Source organism: Chenopodium album, chromosome 15 (genome assembly GCF_948465745.1).
Source record: "Chenopodium album chromosome 15, dcCheAlbu1.1, whole genome shotgun sequence".
Lineage (NCBI taxonomy): Eukaryota > Viridiplantae > Streptophyta > Magnoliopsida > Caryophyllales > Amaranthaceae > Chenopodium > Chenopodium album.
The window spans coordinates 47577905-47595368 of NC_137848.1; the positions used below are offsets into that span (position 1 = coordinate 47577905).

At 35.7% G+C, this 17464-nt stretch overlaps 3 protein-coding genes across 3 annotated transcripts; all 3 read right to left on the reverse strand.

Annotated features, from left to right (window-relative positions):
- Positions 1–906: 906 nt before the first annotated feature.
- LOC145583234 (uncharacterized) lies at positions 907–7406 on the reverse strand. Its single transcript, XM_081640422.1, has 9 exons — positions 7278–7406; positions 6549–6746; positions 6059–6108; positions 5893–5962; positions 5683–5788; positions 3140–3206; positions 2939–3014; positions 2016–2314; positions 907–1253 (listed from the first exon to the last, which is right to left on the reverse strand). The coding sequence occupies exons 2-9, from the start codon at positions 6706–6708 to the stop codon at positions 1170–1172; spliced, it is 912 nt and encodes a 303-aa protein (XP_081496548.1). The 5' UTR covers positions 6709–6746; positions 7278–7406; the 3' UTR covers positions 907–1169.
- Positions 7407–10941: 3535 nt separating this feature from the next.
- LOC145581314 (uncharacterized) lies at positions 10942–12855 on the reverse strand. The gene is made up of 5 exons (XM_081638339.1): positions 12637–12855; positions 12058–12474; positions 11489–11835; positions 11290–11426; positions 10942–11069 (listed from the first exon to the last, which is right to left on the reverse strand). Exons 1-5 carry the CDS (start codon positions 12853–12855, stop codon positions 10942–10944), a joined length of 1248 nt encoding a protein of 415 aa, XP_081494465.1.
- A 438-nt stretch (positions 12856–13293) lies between these two features.
- On the reverse strand, positions 13294–13969 carry LOC145581315 (uncharacterized). Its single transcript, XM_081638340.1, has 2 exons — positions 13701–13969; positions 13294–13618 (listed from the first exon to the last, which is right to left on the reverse strand). The coding sequence occupies exons 1-2, from the start codon at positions 13967–13969 to the stop codon at positions 13294–13296; spliced, it is 594 nt and encodes a 197-aa protein (XP_081494466.1).
- Between the last annotated feature and the right edge of the window lie 3495 nt (positions 13970–17464).

The window sequence follows — 17464 nt, forward strand, 5'->3', positions numbered from 1 at the left end:
TCATCGGTAAGATGCAAACCTTAAGAGGCATGACAAATAGTATTGTTATTATAAAGACAATTATACACATGCATCTAGAAACGATACAAGTCTTAAATAACTATGCCATATAAAAGCATGACCTTGATTTTTGAAGATGGTTTATGATTAAAGGTGCATTATGTGAAACAAGATTAACTTAATATGTTTTCTGTAAATCAAAGTGTGATAGCTCACATTTATATATGTGGACTGTGGTGATCTTGAGCAGTTACATAAATGGTTTCTTTGTGTTAGGTCTACAAATGTCACTTATGGTTAGAGATTGATGGTTAGCATTAAGAGCACCACATACGATGAAATTAAGACTGTATTCTTTATTATTTTTTCAATATATCATGAGCACCGAATTAAAGTGAACTTTGACGAGGAATGTTCCAAGTTCGAAAGGTAAATAGTTTCACACACACAGCAAAAAATAAAAAAAAAATAAAAAAAAAACGAGAAGTAAAATTCCCAAGAAAATTGAATCTTGTATTCAACTATGACTTAGGAGTTTTTATCTTTCCTTACCATGGGTATACCAAGTAAATAGGATACATTTTAATTCATGTTTAAAAGGGTGCAATATTAAAGCCACCCACAAGGGATTGCAAAATGCAAATTTCTATAATTGTACTTCCTACATACAACCACAGCACCAAAGTATGCAATTCAACAATGTTTAGAATAACTCTATTGCATGATTAGTGCGCATAACCTTACAACCTTAGTCATGATCACATATTAATCTATTATTCAGACAAATTTTGAACTGAAAAAAAAAAAAAAAACAAAAAAACAAAAAAAAAACAAAACACTGTCATTATAATGCTAAACATACAAGCAGCAGGTTTAACATGAAATAGGTTGAATTACACTCACAAACAACAAAATTGCCATTGGAAATCATATTCAAAACTGATAATATCAAGGTACTCTGATATGGAATACAGAATACCAGTCAATCTCTTAGATATGAACAATCAAAATGGGATCACCTGTACTCATAGCTAAATAACCCTGTGGACAACCTTGAAAATATCCTACAAAGCTAGCCAAAAAACCTCGCTGAAAAATAAAAGGTCCTCAAAATAGTACGAAATGTACAATTATCAGCTACGACTACCCACTAAATAACCCATTAGAATCTAATCTACTTCCATATCAGAAATGGCTTCACTTAGAATTTGCTGGAGTTCCTGCACTCTTTGCTTTGTTAATGCAACACAATCCTGCAGTCAAGGTAACATCATTAGCAATCAGCATTATCAAACCCTTTTGCTCTTATAAGTGAACAAGAAAGACAGTAGTAACATGATTTTACAAAATAGTACCCTTCATAAATCATCATAGGTGCATTATTTCTCCTCCTTTATTGCATAATTTAAGCAGAGGCATATAATGAAATCCAATCAATAAACATTACTGTTGCCACAACTACATCTAGTAACCTAAAATGGTTGCAAGTTTTCATCTTAGGGCAGCACATAAAACTTCCCAGCATATTTCTAAAATTATAATACATAATATGGATACTTAAATACGGCAACGATTAAATGATTAATTCAACAACCCCTCCGGCCTCCCCTGTACAGCTAGTCCACTACCAACTGACATAAACAACTCTTCAACAATTGATCACACTCATCACAGTTCTGACTTCTGTTTTGTAACAAAGTCATCTAAACTACAAAAGACTGCTAAATTTCAAATTGCTTTATCAGCTTAAAATATGGTATACACAAACCAGACATCCTCATATATTATGATACATAACCAAAAGTTCATCCGTTACACTACTCAGTACTCACTAAACGTCCATAATTGGCGTCTGGGACATCAAATAAGTTCACATGCAGCTAAATGCTCCACATGTAACTGTCTAGTGGATGTTCCAAATCAGAGGTAGCAAGATGTATTTTGTGTGTGTGTGTGTGTGTGTGTGTGTGTGAGAGAGAGAGAGAGAGAGAGGCTGTTCAGGGTAACAAACTTGCCTGGATGATTGCTGAGTAGGCCAGAACAGGCCCGCCAGGCTTGTATAGAGAAACAAGTTGACCAGATGAATTCAATACAACGGTCACTGAAGTTTCTATACTGGACTCTTCCTCTGCCGTGGGATCAGCTAATATATAATTCTTGTGAAGAACACAAGAAAGTGAGAATGGAATGTTGCTTAAAGTGAGTTTTCTTAGCTCTTTATTAACAGGCTCTCTCTTTGACTTCCCTTCCTCCATCTCCTCTGACATAATAAAGACTCTTCCTTCATCATTCAAGGATACAACTGGGATACGCACTGCAATCAAGAAAAAGTTTTAATCAGAGATGCAAGGTACAAAAAATTCCATTTGATTGAATAAGTAAAAACCTAGCACTTGCACTTAAGCCATAAACTCTGAACCTATATATACATTTCCAAGGTAGTAAAGTGAAGTACAAGCATTAATTCAATAGATAAATTTTGTAAAATCCAAATTATTGTATTTCTCCTTGTGAGACATATTGAGGCATTAGAACCTTCTGCTTACTCTGGAATCTTGTTTCTAGGGGAGTTTGGAAAAGGCATTCTGGTGTATTAATAAGGAGGATGAAGTAAAACATATGGTGTAAACTGTTGGATAGGTGTAAGAAAAACCTCAAGACGGAATGTGAGTTGCAATTTCTCAAACAGGGAGAGTACAAAAAAGTGTAAGGAAATATTTTATTTTTTTTTAAATAAAATAAAATAAAATTGTGAACCACCTGTCTCACCATGGAAATGCATAAAATTTTATCATTTTGTGAAATCTCCAAAATAGAAAAATGTGACCATTAATATGAAACAGAGGGAGTATATCGCTAAAAGTGAGATATAAAGACCCTACAACAGAAAAGTGAGAGGAAATGATAAACAAGAGAAATGGACTGATAAAAAGCTTACAATTAGAAAAGGCAGCAACTGCAGAAAGTAAAGCAGCATCAAAAAGAGCGCCATCAGCGTCCAAACAGCATACATCCTGGACCAGTAAAAATTTAAAAATAATATTGATAATTAAAGTCTGAAAGGATAATATCATTTATATCCTCAAACGAAATTAAATTTATCACAGGATGAAGAATGAGGCAGGAACAAAACAGTTACCAAGTACGCCATCCAAGCAGCTTTTCCACTGACTAAGCACAGCTCCTTCAGATTTATCATCCCAGAGCTGCAGAACCCATAGAAAGTATCTCAAAAATCATATATTTGAAATAAGAGCTATTATTTCAGATACAGTAAAACAGTTGCAATAATAAGCAATCAAAATGACAAAACTCAAAATAGCTAAACTGTGGGGCAGCAAACATTGAGGAAGAACAACATTACCTATTCACAGTTCAAATGAAACTTGTAAGTGAATTACAAGCTAATTAGACGATACTCCTATTACCCCATATAGAAGAGAGGTTATAAAGGTCAATTTCAGCTACCATTAAGAAGCATCTTATAAACATAAAAATCGATAATAAAATTTTGATGCAACACTCTTAGCATCAAGAAAAGTTAAAACCCATATTATTGTCTAATAGATTATGGATCTCCACAACTCTATAAAGTGTGCACATTAGTGTGACTGTTGATCAAATAAATACAGCCTCCTTTTATTTAATGTTCAACTCACTGGACATACGTAGTTTTTAAAAATTTTGAAAAAAGTGAAGAGAGAGCAAGTAAAAAGGGTGTATGATATAGTAAGAGAAAATGTATAAAGATGGGTGGGTGTAAGAAAAAAGAAGAATAAAGCAAGAGATAGTGTTTGAAAAGGTGTAAAGATTGTTGGGTAAGAGGGGTAAGATGGTAAAAGGGGTATGCCAAAAATGAAATAAAGGTGAGTAGAATAAAAGTAACAATTATAAAATGGATAGTGAGTAGAACGGAAATATTATGGTAGTATATCATTGAAAGGGAAGCTAAAAGAAAGGCCAAGGACCCCCTAATCAAAACAATAAACACAAGTTTCCCACCTTACACTTACATTAAATCAGAAGAGATATAACTAAGACTATCTGTGCTCCTAGCCAGATTATAAAGACCCCTATATCTCTCGATTATGGGCTCATACACACTCAAAGCAATAACTCTTTTGCCAAACCTAACATTTGGAAGTCAGGTAAGCTTCCTTTAAAACCACTTCAATTACTTACAAAAAAAATGCGCCTAAAAGGCACTTATTAGTTATTCCACCAATCAAAAACCATCACCTAAGCATCATGAGACACAGTCAGTCAGTCAATATAACGATAACCTACAACAGAACCACAAAGCCCACACTGAGGGCACCACACATCACACCTCCATGCCAAAAATAGCAATCTTCAAAAGAAATGATGAGCATTCTGCATAACCTTTCTCTTACTTGTATTGAGCAAATACCAGCTTCTGGGTCTCAATAATCAACTACTTGTAACTTGTTCTAACATTCAGTAAACGTCTCCAATTTCATGAGCTAAAACAGAACCTAACCTGCCAAAAAAGTATGTTGTATAGAAAACTGTGCCATCAAACAGTCTGAATAGGAGATTTCTTAGTCACCACTCACCAAGCTACCAAAAAACCTGCAAATGGTACTTTGTTCCAGGCTAATTATTTCTTCTAACTAAGAATCACAACTCTTAAGTGGTTGAGTGTTCTTATCCCAATCCATAGATTCAGGCTTCTTAGGCAGAGTGGAAGCTTTCCAAAGAAAATTTGTGCAGGCACAAATAATGTGAATAATGACTCCAGTGGTCATGATGCATTGTACACCATTCATGACTCAGCTACTTTAACAGATTACTACTAAATTACATTCCAATGCTTAACCCTGACAAGAACAGCATGCTTGACAAACCCAATTGCTTCCAGTAGAGTGAACTCGTAGCATGACAAACCCCACACAATAAATTTTGGACTTATATAGATCAACCAAGAGGCCTCACATGGCTAAAACCACTTATCAAAAGTGGTCTACTGGTCTTCAGTATTTCCATAAGTCTACTAGTCAAATTGTACCACCACAAACTAGCCGTTGTAATTGATAATCCTATAGAGACTTTTCAGAATGAAGATACTCATTGGCATATGACACATATTTACCTCAAAACCACACCTTTTTTTTACACGAGAGTACGAAAAAACACGTATTCAAATTGTTAGGATATGCCTTGAATTTGAAAGCCCCTTTCAAGCGACAATCATTTGTAATGTACAAATTCTCTAGTTTAAACTAGCTGCTATACAATAACCTGTAGATTGATTTTGTACCTCGAGATCAACAAAACTCTCCCCTCGTCTGTCCCTGGATGTAGTAAACTCATGAACCACGTAAAATTTGTGTTCTTGTTTGATCTCTCTTTCTTGCGGCTGCCATTAGTGTCGTAACACGAATTTTTTGACAGTTCTTGCGGCTGCCATTAGTGTCGTAACACGAATTTTTTGACAGCCAATGTCATGAACAAAATAAATTGTTCATGTCAATTATGAGTAGTAAAACATTTAAATAGTGATGCCAATTTCTCAGGAAGTACAACTAATAAAATGTGTATCAGTATATATGCCTTAAATGCCAATGATACCAAAGGTGCAACCAAATTATGTCTAAGGTTTACTTAGCATTCAAGTGTTTAGAACTAGCAAGCAAAAACCATTGGCAGCCATTTAATTACCTTAAAATGGTGTCTGCTAATTGCTTTGATATAACTGGTGCTGCATCGGCTGGCCTTCCAGGCCTAACAAGAGGGGAACAAATAGGAGGCATGTGAAACTCAATAGCTGCAATTACATAAATAGCAATGTTACAAAGATGAAATTGGTTATAAGTTGAGCATAAAACACATTTGACACTGAAGACAGGACAAAGATGAACATATGCTAACCTAGGTTACCCTCATCTGGTGACTCCGTTGAAGGAGTCATGATTTCCATCTTGACCGCAGCAAGCATAGTCTGCAGAAGGACATACGAAAATATTTAGAATGCATAGAGGCCTTTCTATTGAAGAGAGTAAACATGATTACAAGGGACAATCAGAAAATAACTTACAGTGCAACCAATTTTTACAAGTGCAGAACCATTTGCAGATGAAACAGCCCCTGCACAGGTACGTTATAGCATGAGGCATGCCAGATGAGGGTATAAGAATATAAACTAAATAGAAATACAAAGTACGGGACCTTTCTCTCATGACTTTATAAACTGTACAAGAGTTTTTTATATTTTGGAAAGTGCAAATACAAAGTTACAGGACCTTTCTCTCAAAGGTTGTGCCTAACGAATCATAAAGAGCTAACATATATCAAAACCCTCACTATCAGCACTATAGTCGTTAGCATAAGTATTTTAATTTTAGATAAAATTAAACAGACAGCAAAAATAAGCTAGTAAAAACTGCATATTAATCCTGTGTTTATCAGAATTAACCGGGAGTTTCTCAAAAGCAAAGCTACAACACGTGAAATCAAAAGTTCTTGACTTTAACATAAACAAAACAAAATCAGTGCTGGGAAATATAAGCATTCAAATCGAAACCAACCAAGTGCCACAGTTGTATCTCTAGCTGCATTAAGAGTCCTCGCATCAGGTCTTAAGGACTTAACAAAATGTCGTTCGTAAAACTGAACAGGAAATAAGCGTCTGAAAGCATCAATCTCCATATCAGCTGAGAAATCACTGGATGCATTTGATGACCCCATCTCAATATTTACTTAAAACGCCCTCGAATCTCCGCACCCTAAGAGAGAAATAATGGAAAAATATAAACTCAATGAAGATAATTGCAGCAGAACACAATTATGAACCTAAATTGCTGATATACAATTCCCAAATACCAAGTCCCATGAAACTATGTCAAAGGGTATCACTAATTGATACAGCCCAAACAAAAAAAAAAACCGTATTTAACTGTGAGTGGCCCTGGCAATGCCTCGAATTTTCAATTCCCAAATCAACATAACCCACCATGCAAATACAGCAAAATATCACAATAAACCGTAAATATGAATCACATTACACATTTCATGCAAAATTTCAATAACTATCCAAAAACTAACAGAATTAGACAATTAAAACTCCTCACAAACCCCAAATTTCAACAGTTATCAGATAATTAATACAAGAATATAGCTAGAAATCAGACATTTTAATCAAGTCTTCTTTCACAAATTTGAAACCTAAACAATGGAATAAAAAAAAAAGCTGATTCTCGAGCTTTACAGTAGCATACAAAACAAATGAGAAGCATAAAGAGAAAAGAAAGAAAGACCTGTTTTGATAGTGGAGTTCGCCGCGATGCTGAAGGGTGGTTCACCGCCGTAATCGCCGGCGAGAAGGAAGAGAGGTCGAGGCGGGAGGGTAGAGTAGGTTTGGCAATGGCGTTTGAGCTACTTTGTTTCTGAACCCAATTCAAAAAAATTAGTAGGGTTGATAACCATTTTTTTTTTTACATCCGGTTCACATGGGTTAATTCGGATTTGGGGTTCACTTACAAGTGGTTAGATTTCAATACCCTCTCAATTGTTGTTGTGGGGATCGAATACAAAATCCTCCTAATAAATGCAGCCTCAATCACCACTACATCAAAAATCACCACTTGATACGGCATATAGAATGAATGCATAAAAGAGATTTTCATTGATATATAATGATAAATTAATGAGCTTATATCGCAGCAAAAACACAAATTAGAATATGATTAAGATTTGATGTTTAATTTATTGTTGCATCATAAAAATGATGTTGTACTTGTCAAAAAAAAATGACGTTGTATAAAAAATTTCCAACTTTATAATGTATTTCGTATGTATTTGGTATAATTAATTAATTAATTAGTTCAAATTATTAAAATTTTAGTGGGAATCAATTTTGGATAATGCTAATAGGGCACATATAAGCATTAAATATACTCTTAAAAATAGTATAAAATTAAGAATTTATGACAAAAATAAAACCAAATCAGTGTAATTAGTGTTTATATTTTTTTTAATTTTCTTTCTATTGTAAATTTAATGCTTATATGTAGCCTTAAGGTCTATATATAGCATTTTCCATCAAGTTTAAGGTAATTTTATCATCATGATTTTATTTGTTTCCTATAAGGTTGGTATCCTAATAAATAAAGATATATGTGAATGAATTACATGAAAATTAGCACAACCTTATTATTATAATCCTAGATTAAAATGTGTACTGTATTTCAATATATAAATGGTATCGTCTAATTATCTACGGAGCTATTATTACTATTGATGCGATGGTAATTCACTTAAGTTTTGGCAATTGTTTGATACACAGTGTCATGAGAAATAAATTGCATCCATTAAAATAAGGCAAAATTGGCCACAACAACACGAACTTTTAACAAGGTACATATAGCAACATGAACTTTGACTAATAGTCGTAATAGCACCAACTTCTTTATCAGGTGCACAAAATATCATAAATGAAACCTAGGACCGAAAGTTTTATCCAATACGATGATTTTATTAACTTTTTTACAAATTTTGATATCATATTTAGTACTCAAGGTTCAAATTGACCCAAGACCTTAATCGAGACATTTTTAGAGCACGCAAATCAATTTTTTTTGTAATTTAATTTGCTAAATTTGATCTCAAAATTGACTAAATTGACCTCCAAAACCTTGTTTGATAATTTTTTTCCGCATACAAATCGAGGCACGCAATACCAGATGATTTTTTATGACAATAAAATATTAGACACCATGTCTTCGGTAAAACTTTTGGTATCGAGATTCATTTATGATATTTAGTGCACCTAATGAAGAAATTTTTGTTGTTATATCTACTGGTCAAAGTTCATACTGCTACTTGCACCTTGTTAAAAATTCGTGATGTTCAGGCTAATTTTGCCTTTAAATAATGAAGCATTAGACCTTGTTTATTCACTTTATGTATAATCTATAATCAATCAATACTATACTAAAGTAATCACTAGCATTATCCCAAAAATACACGTGTCGTGTCCACAACAAAAAAAATTCCGCCAAAAACTTGTTTTTCTTCTATTTTTTTCCTTAAAAAATAATAAGAAAATTATTTTTAAAAAAAATATTATGCAGCCTAAAAATCGAACAATAACAACAACTTTAAATAAATAAAATAATTTTAAATTGTAAATAAATAAAATGTATTATATGATCTTAAGTCGTTAATCTATAAAATGTATTCTACGTTTCCTAAAAAAAATTAAAAAGATTTTAACTCAATTTTAAATTCCTAATTTATAAGCAAACTACAAAATAGAGATACTCTACCTTAACATATTTCATCAATAATAATTAAATATTAAAATGTATATACATTCTTATAATAATTTATAAAAATAGAAAAACTTTTGTATACACCCGGTTTACACTAATATTAGTGTACATCGAGCAGTATAAGGGTAACTTTTAGCTAATTTTAGGGTAACTTTTTGCCTTTTTGGTGTAACTTTAAACATAATACAATTTTATATAAATAAATAACAAGAAAAGTTTTATAAAGGTAATTTAATTACATTCAATCACTAATAATTGATTTTTAGTCATTTAAAATGTGATTATTTACTAATAAAGCGTAGATAATTTTTATTTGTACTGGGTTACTTTTATGCATATTGGGGTAACTTTTATTCATTTCAGGGGTAACTTTTGATCACTTTAGGCTATTTTTATAATAGATGTACAATAATTATTGTACACCCGATTTTTTTAAAAGTTTATGATAAGAATAAAAAAAATTTCCTGTGAATATCCAAACGTTGCCCGAGCAAAGAATTAGTATAATATATACATAATTCATGTAATTGTTTAATTTATAAATAATTATAATATAATTTATTTAATTTTGATTTAATTTAAACCCATTTATATAAAATGTTAGATTCGTCACTGCTCGGGCCTACTATGACCAAGTTAGATACAAGGAATGTCCAGGTGGAACTGAGCCTCTGGTACAAGTAATGCTGAAATGATCTTAAAAATTGTAAATGTGAAATATTAGGATGTACAGGTTGCCTACTTTGCCAATAATACTACATGAATTAGATTGCCCTTACCGTTGCTGTGGATGCCCATTGAAGAATGTTGCAGGACTATTTACTGATAATCATTGGATGATGTTGTGCAATTTTTGTGGGAATGAAATGTTGTGCAACTTTTGAGGGAATGACCAACTGTCAGATTTGTATAACTGTACAGTTTTATTATAATGATTGTGTAAACAATAAAGGCTATGAAAACATAGTTTGATGTAGGTTTTCTAATAATGGGTTAACACTTCTAGCCTTCTAGGACTGTAAGTGGATCATCAAACAACATTCCACATAATGTCATACTTCGTTTTATGAGTAATGATTCTGAACTTCAACTTTGACTCATCTTCATTTTTTCACAATTTAGTGAGCTGAAATATACTGGCTAGTAAGTTTTTTAAGCATTTTTTTTTAAACAACCGGGAGCCGATTATATTAAGATAGGAATAACGAGTCCAACAATACATAAGGGGTAATCTCACAAGGGACATGATTAACTCATACTTGTTCAATACCGAAAGGAATAAGCCTAGCTAGGTGACGGGCGACAAAGTTCCCATCTCTTCTTACATGAGACCAAAAGGCATAATCAAAGCTATGGGATAGAGCAAGAATATCTTCAAGGATGGAATCGAGGTCTGTCAAATGAATGGATGCCTTGGTAAGTCTGGAGACAATGGATGAGTTGTCAGATTCGAAAATTACTTTCCTGTAGCCAAATCTGTTAGCTAATTTAATAGCATGAACCATAGCTTTTCCTTCTGCAATGATTGGCTCTCAATAACCACGAACCCTTCTTGTGACATAAAAGAGAACTTTCCCTGAAAAATCTCTTGCTATGATACCCATTCCAACCTATCCAGCAGCATTAATAGACGCATCACAGTTGATTTTCACAACATCCATCGGTGGTGCCTTCCAAGACTTGGGCTGACAGACTCCTTGGGAGCTCTAGTAGCTCCATGCACCTTCTCGGCATAGAGTTTGATGTTTGCTGCAATTCGCCTTGTCCATTCAGCCACTGTCAATTGCGAGATCTCCACATTATTGAACACTAGCTCGTTCCTCCTACGCTAGATTAGCCACAACAGAATTGCAGCCCACCTCTCTCCATAGATCATTAACAGCAGTACAATCAAACAAGGCATGTCTCACAGTCTCAGTTTCATTCTTGCACCAGGGACAAAAAACGGACTATGACATATGTCGATAATTTAAGTAAGCTCGAACTGAAAGAGTACCTGTGCAAACTCTCCACATGAAATGCCTTATCTTCATAGTGACATTCAACCCCCATATAATAACCCATGCTTTATGGTACACGTCCAGATTGCATGATTTTCCAAGAAAATAGGCTGATTTGACATAGTACTCACCGCTGTTAGAAAAGGCCCAAGTCAGCTTATCTTTAGGAGACTGAGAGGAATAGAGAATATGCACCTTTCATCTCTAGCATTAAAGTTCTCCATAATTAGCTCATGATTCCATTCTCTTGTGCTTGGAACTTTAAGATCCTTCACCTTTTCCAGACCAGTCACCCTGGTAGAAGAAATACGGCTTCCTTGGTCATCCGCAACCCATGCATCATCCCAAATGTTGATGTTAGCACCATCCCCAACTCTCCATATAAGACCCTCCATCACCAAAGACTTGGAAGACCAAATACTTGACCATGAATAGCTGCCCGCAAGCCCCAAGGATGAGTTTAAAAAATCCGAATGCGGGTAGTATTTTGCAGCCATCACTTTACCAAGGAGCAAGTCTAGATTTCTAATTAGGCGCCAGGACTGCTTACCAAGAAGTGCAATATTAAAGACACTCATATCTCTAAAGCCCATCCCCTCGAGACATTTAGGAGTACACAATGCATCCCAGTTGACCTAATGAACTTTCCTCTGCCTATTCGAGTATCCCCACCAAAACCGAGCCGTCATGGACCTGATTTAATCTAACACACTTGTGGGGATTCTGTAAACTCCCATCAAATACGTACGCATTGCTTGAATTACCGACTTGATAAGAATTTCCTTTCCAGCTCTCGACAACAGCTTTTCCTTCCACCCTTGCATCTTCTTCCACAAACGATCCTTCAAAGCATTAAAAATGACTCGTTTGGACCTACCAATGATCGTAGGAATGCCCAAGTATTTTTCATGTTTTCCCACCTTTTCATGTTCAAAATCCCAATCAACTCCTCTTACTTTGACAAACACACGATTTCTCATAGTTAATTTTCTGTCCGGATGCTGCTTCATATAAGTTGAGGATTTCAATGACTTTTGAGCATTCCCGTCGGTTGGCTCTTGCAAAAAGCAAACTGTCATCTTCAAAAAGGAGGTGAGAAAAAATAGGACCACTCCTACTCGCTCTGGCCCCATGAATAACTTGATCAGAAATGGCTTTTCGGAGAAGCCCCGAAAACACATCTGCCACCAGAATAAAAAGATAAGGTGACAACGGGTCACCCTGTCTAAGACCCCTTGAAGGAAGCCCATTACCACATGGAGATCCATTAATGATAAAACAATAAGAGACGGTAAACACACACTCCATAATTAAGTTCACCCCAAGTATTAGCAAAACCAAACCTGATTAGCAAATTTTTTCAAAAAAGACCATTCGACTCTATCATAAGCCTTGATCATATCAATCTTAAGCCCAATAGTCCCCTTTCTCCCCTTACTCCGTTTCTTCATGGTATGAAAAACTTCTAAAGCAACTAATGCATTATCTGTGATTAACCTGCCCGGAACAAAGGCACTCTGGTTCTCCGAGATCAAATTCGGAAGAACATTTTTGAGACGCATGACAATTGCCTTAGAAGCTAATTTATAAATTACATTACATAAGGAGATGGGTCGAAACTCAGAAATAAATTTTGGATTATCTACTTTGGGAATCTAGGCTACATTGGTTTTATTAATACTACTCAGGGAACTCTAACCATGCAAAATACTACACACAAATTCAGAAATATCATCACCAATAATGTGCCAAAATTTTTGATAAAAAATAGCATGCATACCATTCGGGCCTGGAGCTTTACACGAATGCATCTGAGAAAGGGCCTCAAAAATTTCCTTTTTGCAAAAAGGACGGAGAAGTTCACTATTAATGTCGGGCGAGATAACCGGATCAATAGCTTCGAGAAATGTCTCCCTGGCACTAAGAGAGGGGCAATCCGAGGTAAAAAGACCATTATAAAATGCCACCACAATTTCTTCAATCTGATTATCATCTTCCTGTCAAACTCCCTTGCTATCATTAAGGCCACTAATAGTGTTTTTCTTCTTTCTCTGAGAAGCCTTATGATGGAAATATGATGTATTCCTATCACCGTCTTTTTTCTCCGAGACTCTAGAATGAATAAACCAATATGCTTCTTGTTTGTCATGAAGCTCATCTAAAGCTTTCTCAAGCCTCATATATTCTGCTACATTCTCTTCCGTAACCCCTTGTTCTTGAGCCGAGTGAAGCAACCTTTCTGCATCAGTGATCTTCTTGCCAAGATCATCAAATTTACCCCTACCCCAACCCGAGAGTGAGCTCAACATAGCATCGAGTCTCTCACTAAACCAGCCCCAACAGTTTTTTTCCAAGTTTCAAGGACAATCTTCTCACACTCAGGTTCTAACAACAGCTAGTTTCAAACTTCCGCTCTTTTTTCTTCTTTTTTTGATTTTTCTTGCGCAAATATCTAGGCTCCATGAAGATTGGGGAATGGTCGGATTTATATCTAAAGATATGTTCCACACGAGCTGTTGGGAACATAGGCCACCAATCTTGGTCACCAACGAACCGATCAAGACGTTCACGCACTCGGGTCTCTACCGTCAAGCCCCTCTCCCAAGTGTACCAAGAGCCTCCATAACCAAGGTCACGAAGGTTACAATCATTCATGACGTCACGAAATCCGGCCATAGCTCGACGCACACAATCTGAGGGCCCTTCTCTTTCATCATAACTTAGAATTTCGTTGAAATCCCCACCGAATAAGATCGGACCATCAGCTTCCTCACAAAGCCTACGAATAAGATCCCAAGTTTAAGCATTTTTATTTAATTAAACCACATGTGGGAAAAATCATTTAAAAAAGTCAATTTCCGCCAAAGTTAAAAGACTTTGGGGAGACGGACCTAAACAAATAAATTCGTTACAACCTCTAGAGTCCCACCGTGCTACATGGTGAGCCAAAGTATTACCCACACGTTTAACATAAGAAACCAAAAGGACATAAAAAAATTGAGAGAGAACAAATATATCAATCATCATATACATAAAGGGTTAAAAGACTTAAAACCCCCTCCTTTCCTCTTGACACCTTAGACAATAGTAGCGACATCACTCTCCAATTGCACACTAGAGTACCCCAACCTTAGTGCCACTTGTAACCCATACCTACACGCAGCGGCTTTAGCTAGATCAGAAGGCCATCCGGCCTGCTCCTAGCGAACAATAGCAGCCAATAACCTGCCTCCATCATAACCGTGACCGTCTTAAACAATTTAGGGGCCCTGTGCTATTAATAATTATAGCCCCTCAAAACATAAAAAAATCCTCGCAAAATTTAATATTAAATTATGCTATTTGATCTTTTTAACATGCTAAAATATGGAAACTTATACTTGTATTATTAACTTAAGATGTTATAGATTACGAAGTACCATTTTCTTTCAAGGTTAACTTAATTATTAACATGAACTTCATAAAACTATACTCACATTACTCTGTATTGATAGAATATAAGTCATAAGTGTATGAGTTGATAGAATTTAGTTTTTTTAACATTTAAAAAAGAAAAAGAGAAATTCTCTTTGGCGAACTCCAATTTTTTAATTTTCTAAGTGATAAACGTTTTTAAATTTTATTATCAATGATAAACCTAAATTATTGATTACCATTGATAAGTGTTATTTCCTTAACTATAGTTAGTTTTTTATTTTTTTTAATTATATTAAAAAAAAAATACCAATCCCTCCCCCCAACCCATTGCCCAGCCCCCTCCCCCAAACCAGCCCCCTCCCGGCGGCCGGAAACCGGCGACTCTCCCCCTATCCCCCGAAAATGGTCGGCCAGCCACTCCTAACCCCAAAAAACACCCCTAATTGGCCCACTCCAACCCTAAAAACCACCCACTCTCCCTCGAAAATAACCTCCCACCACCGCAAAACCCAAACCCGTCCTCGACACCACCCTCTCCCTGTCGGAATTGGCCCCCCTCCCTTGACCCCCACCTCGATTCGAGCCCTGTCCCCTTCGCCTCCCCGAAAATCGGCCCCCTTCCTCGACGAGTCCCCTTCCCTTTTCGCGTAGCCCAGAAACCTTAAACCCCACCTAAACCACCTTAAAACCCAAACTCGATTTTTGGGTTTGGGTTTTTTGGTGTTTTTGGATTGGGTTTAGGGTTTCTGGGCCGGCGAATAGAGGATGGGGGTCGTCAGGGAAGGGGGCCGGTTTTCGGGGTGGTTAGTGCGGTCGGCGGTGGGTTGTTAGGTGGGGAAATGGGAGGTGTCAAGATGGGGGAAGAGAGAAGGTGGGGCGGGGGAGGCTGTTGCCGGCCGGGGTTGGGGGAGGTCGGTGTTTCCAGGGGTGGGGGAGGACGGCGCACCGGTGAAGGAGGGTTGGGCGGCCGGTGCGCCGGCGTAGGTGGGGGCGGGGGAGGGAAAAGTGGGGGAATAGGTGATTTTTTTTTAAAAAAATATATATTTCTAAGATAAATGTAAAAAAAATATAAAAATAAATACTAACTAACTATAGTTAAATGTTTAGTTAAATTAATCATTAATGTTATAATTGATTTAAAATAAAAAAAAAAGTTAAGTTTACCACTGATAATAAAATTTAAAAACGTTTACCACTTAGAAAATTAAAAAGTTGGAGTTCACCAAAGAGAATTTCCCAAAGAAAAATAAAATAATAACATTTAAAAATAACTAATATACAGTATTAAATGCTCGATCTTCTGACCTTAGTTCTCATATGAAAGTTGAACTAATGTAGCGGCTGACCAATTTGACGAATTCCATTTTTTTTACTTCTTGAAGTATCAAAATCATATATCTTTTCTTAAAGACTAACTTCAATATGAGGCCCCTTAACTTTCGGGGGCCCTGTGCAATAGGGCTGCTTGCACAGGGCCTTAGACGGGCCTGATCTGTGAGTTATATCCCAGGAGCTGAGTCAGCACTCTTCATAAAAAACTTATGCCACGTCATGAAAGTTTGTTATGAGATATTTTGTTTTGTTTCTAGAATTAGTTAGTTAGGCTGTAATAAATGTAAGAGTTATATAAGCTCATCTTTACTGCTTTTTCATTCAATGAATTCAACTACTCTAAACACACTTTCTCTCTCTGAAATTCCTCTTCTTCTTCGTTGAGCTTGTATATCAGACCTTGAATACTTTCACCAATGGAATTCTTCTTTCATACTTCTTTCTTTTGTTTCTGATTTTGATTGATAACATGGTATCAGAGCGGGAGTGTTCCTGAGTTTGAAGTTTCGTGCAGTAGGTTGAGCAATTTGTTGAGCTGATTTCTTGATTTCGATTGTTGTAAGTCCTTCCACAAAATTCTATTTCTGTTTGATTGTTTCAGTTTGATTTGAGCAAAGTTTGTGCATAGTTTGTTCTGGTTGTGTTGAAAATACATTTGGGTGATTCTTGATTTTTTTGGGTATCATTTGAAATTTTCTGGGTTTGTTTCTGAATTCAATTTGAAGATGGGTGGTGCAAATGATAGAATAGTTGATCCAAATCAGGATACAGCAAGTCCTTATTATTACTTGCATCCTTCTGATTTTACTAGTATGAAGTTGGTGTCTAGTGTTTTTTATGGATCTGGGTATGCGAATTGGAAGAGGTCAATGATAATTGGTCTGACTACTAAGAATAAGATGGGATTTGTGGATGGTAGTTTACCAAAACCTTCTGCTAATAATATAGTAACTCTGAGAGCTTGGAACAGATGTAACAGTATGATAATAGATTGGATAATTGCAGTGCTTAATCCTCATATTGCTGGTAGTATTCTCTTTGTGGATACAGCAAGGGATATTTGGCTAGACTTAGAAGAGAGGTTTGGTTTGCTCTACTTGACAGTTGTTGGGGAGGAAGGGTGATTAGATGAATAAGATTGATTGATGTTGAAGCATGTTTGTTTGATTTACCTTGAATCGTTTGAGCTTGATTTTTATATTGGGGTGAGACATGTTTTATATGTTCATTGATGAGCTCTTTGCTTGGGGACAAGCAAAGGTTTGGCTTGGGGGAGTTTGATATGTCTATTTTATATAGTATTTTACCCCCGTCCCTTGGTCATAATTAGTAGTGTTTTTGGCTCTTTAGAGCCACTTTTATTACTAATATGTGTTTTCTAGTGTTTTCGTAGTTTTGGTTGAGTTTTGTAGGGAGTTGCAC

Excerpts from the sequence above, each read along its gene's own strand:
- LOC145583234 (XM_081640422.1), bottom strand. The coding sequence starts at position 6,708 with ATGGGGTCATCAAATGCATCCAGTGATTTCTCAGCTGATATGGAGATT. Across the intron at positions 6,109-6,548 it reads AGATACAACTGTGGCACTTG|GGGCTGTTTCATCTGCAAAT; the intron begins GTTGGTTTCGAT and ends GTACCTGTGCAG. Across the intron at positions 5,789-5,892 it reads ACCAGATGAGGGTAACCTAG|CTATTGAGTTTCACATGCCT; the intron begins GTTAGCATATGT and ends ATGTAATTGCAG.
- LOC145581314 (XM_081638339.1), bottom strand. The coding sequence starts at position 12,855 with ATGCGTCTCAAAAATGTTCTTCCGAATTTGATCTCGGAGAACCAGAGT. Across the intron at positions 12,475-12,636 it reads TGAAAAAATTTGCTAATCAG|ATGTGTTTTCGGGGCTTCTC; the intron begins GTTTGGTTTTGC and ends TTCTGGTGGCAG. Across the intron at positions 11,836-12,057 it reads AGGAAATTCTTATCAAGTCG|TCCTGGCGCCTAATTAGAAA; the intron begins GTAATTCAAGCA and ends CTTGGTAAGCAG.
- LOC145581315 (XM_081638340.1), bottom strand. The coding sequence starts at position 13,969 with ATGGCCGGATTTCGTGACGTCATGAATGATTGTAACCTTCGTGACCTT. Across the intron at positions 13,619-13,700 it reads AAGAAGAAAAAAGAGCGGAA|TGAGAGACTCGATGCTATGT; the intron begins GTTTGAAACTAG and ends GGGCTGGTTTAG.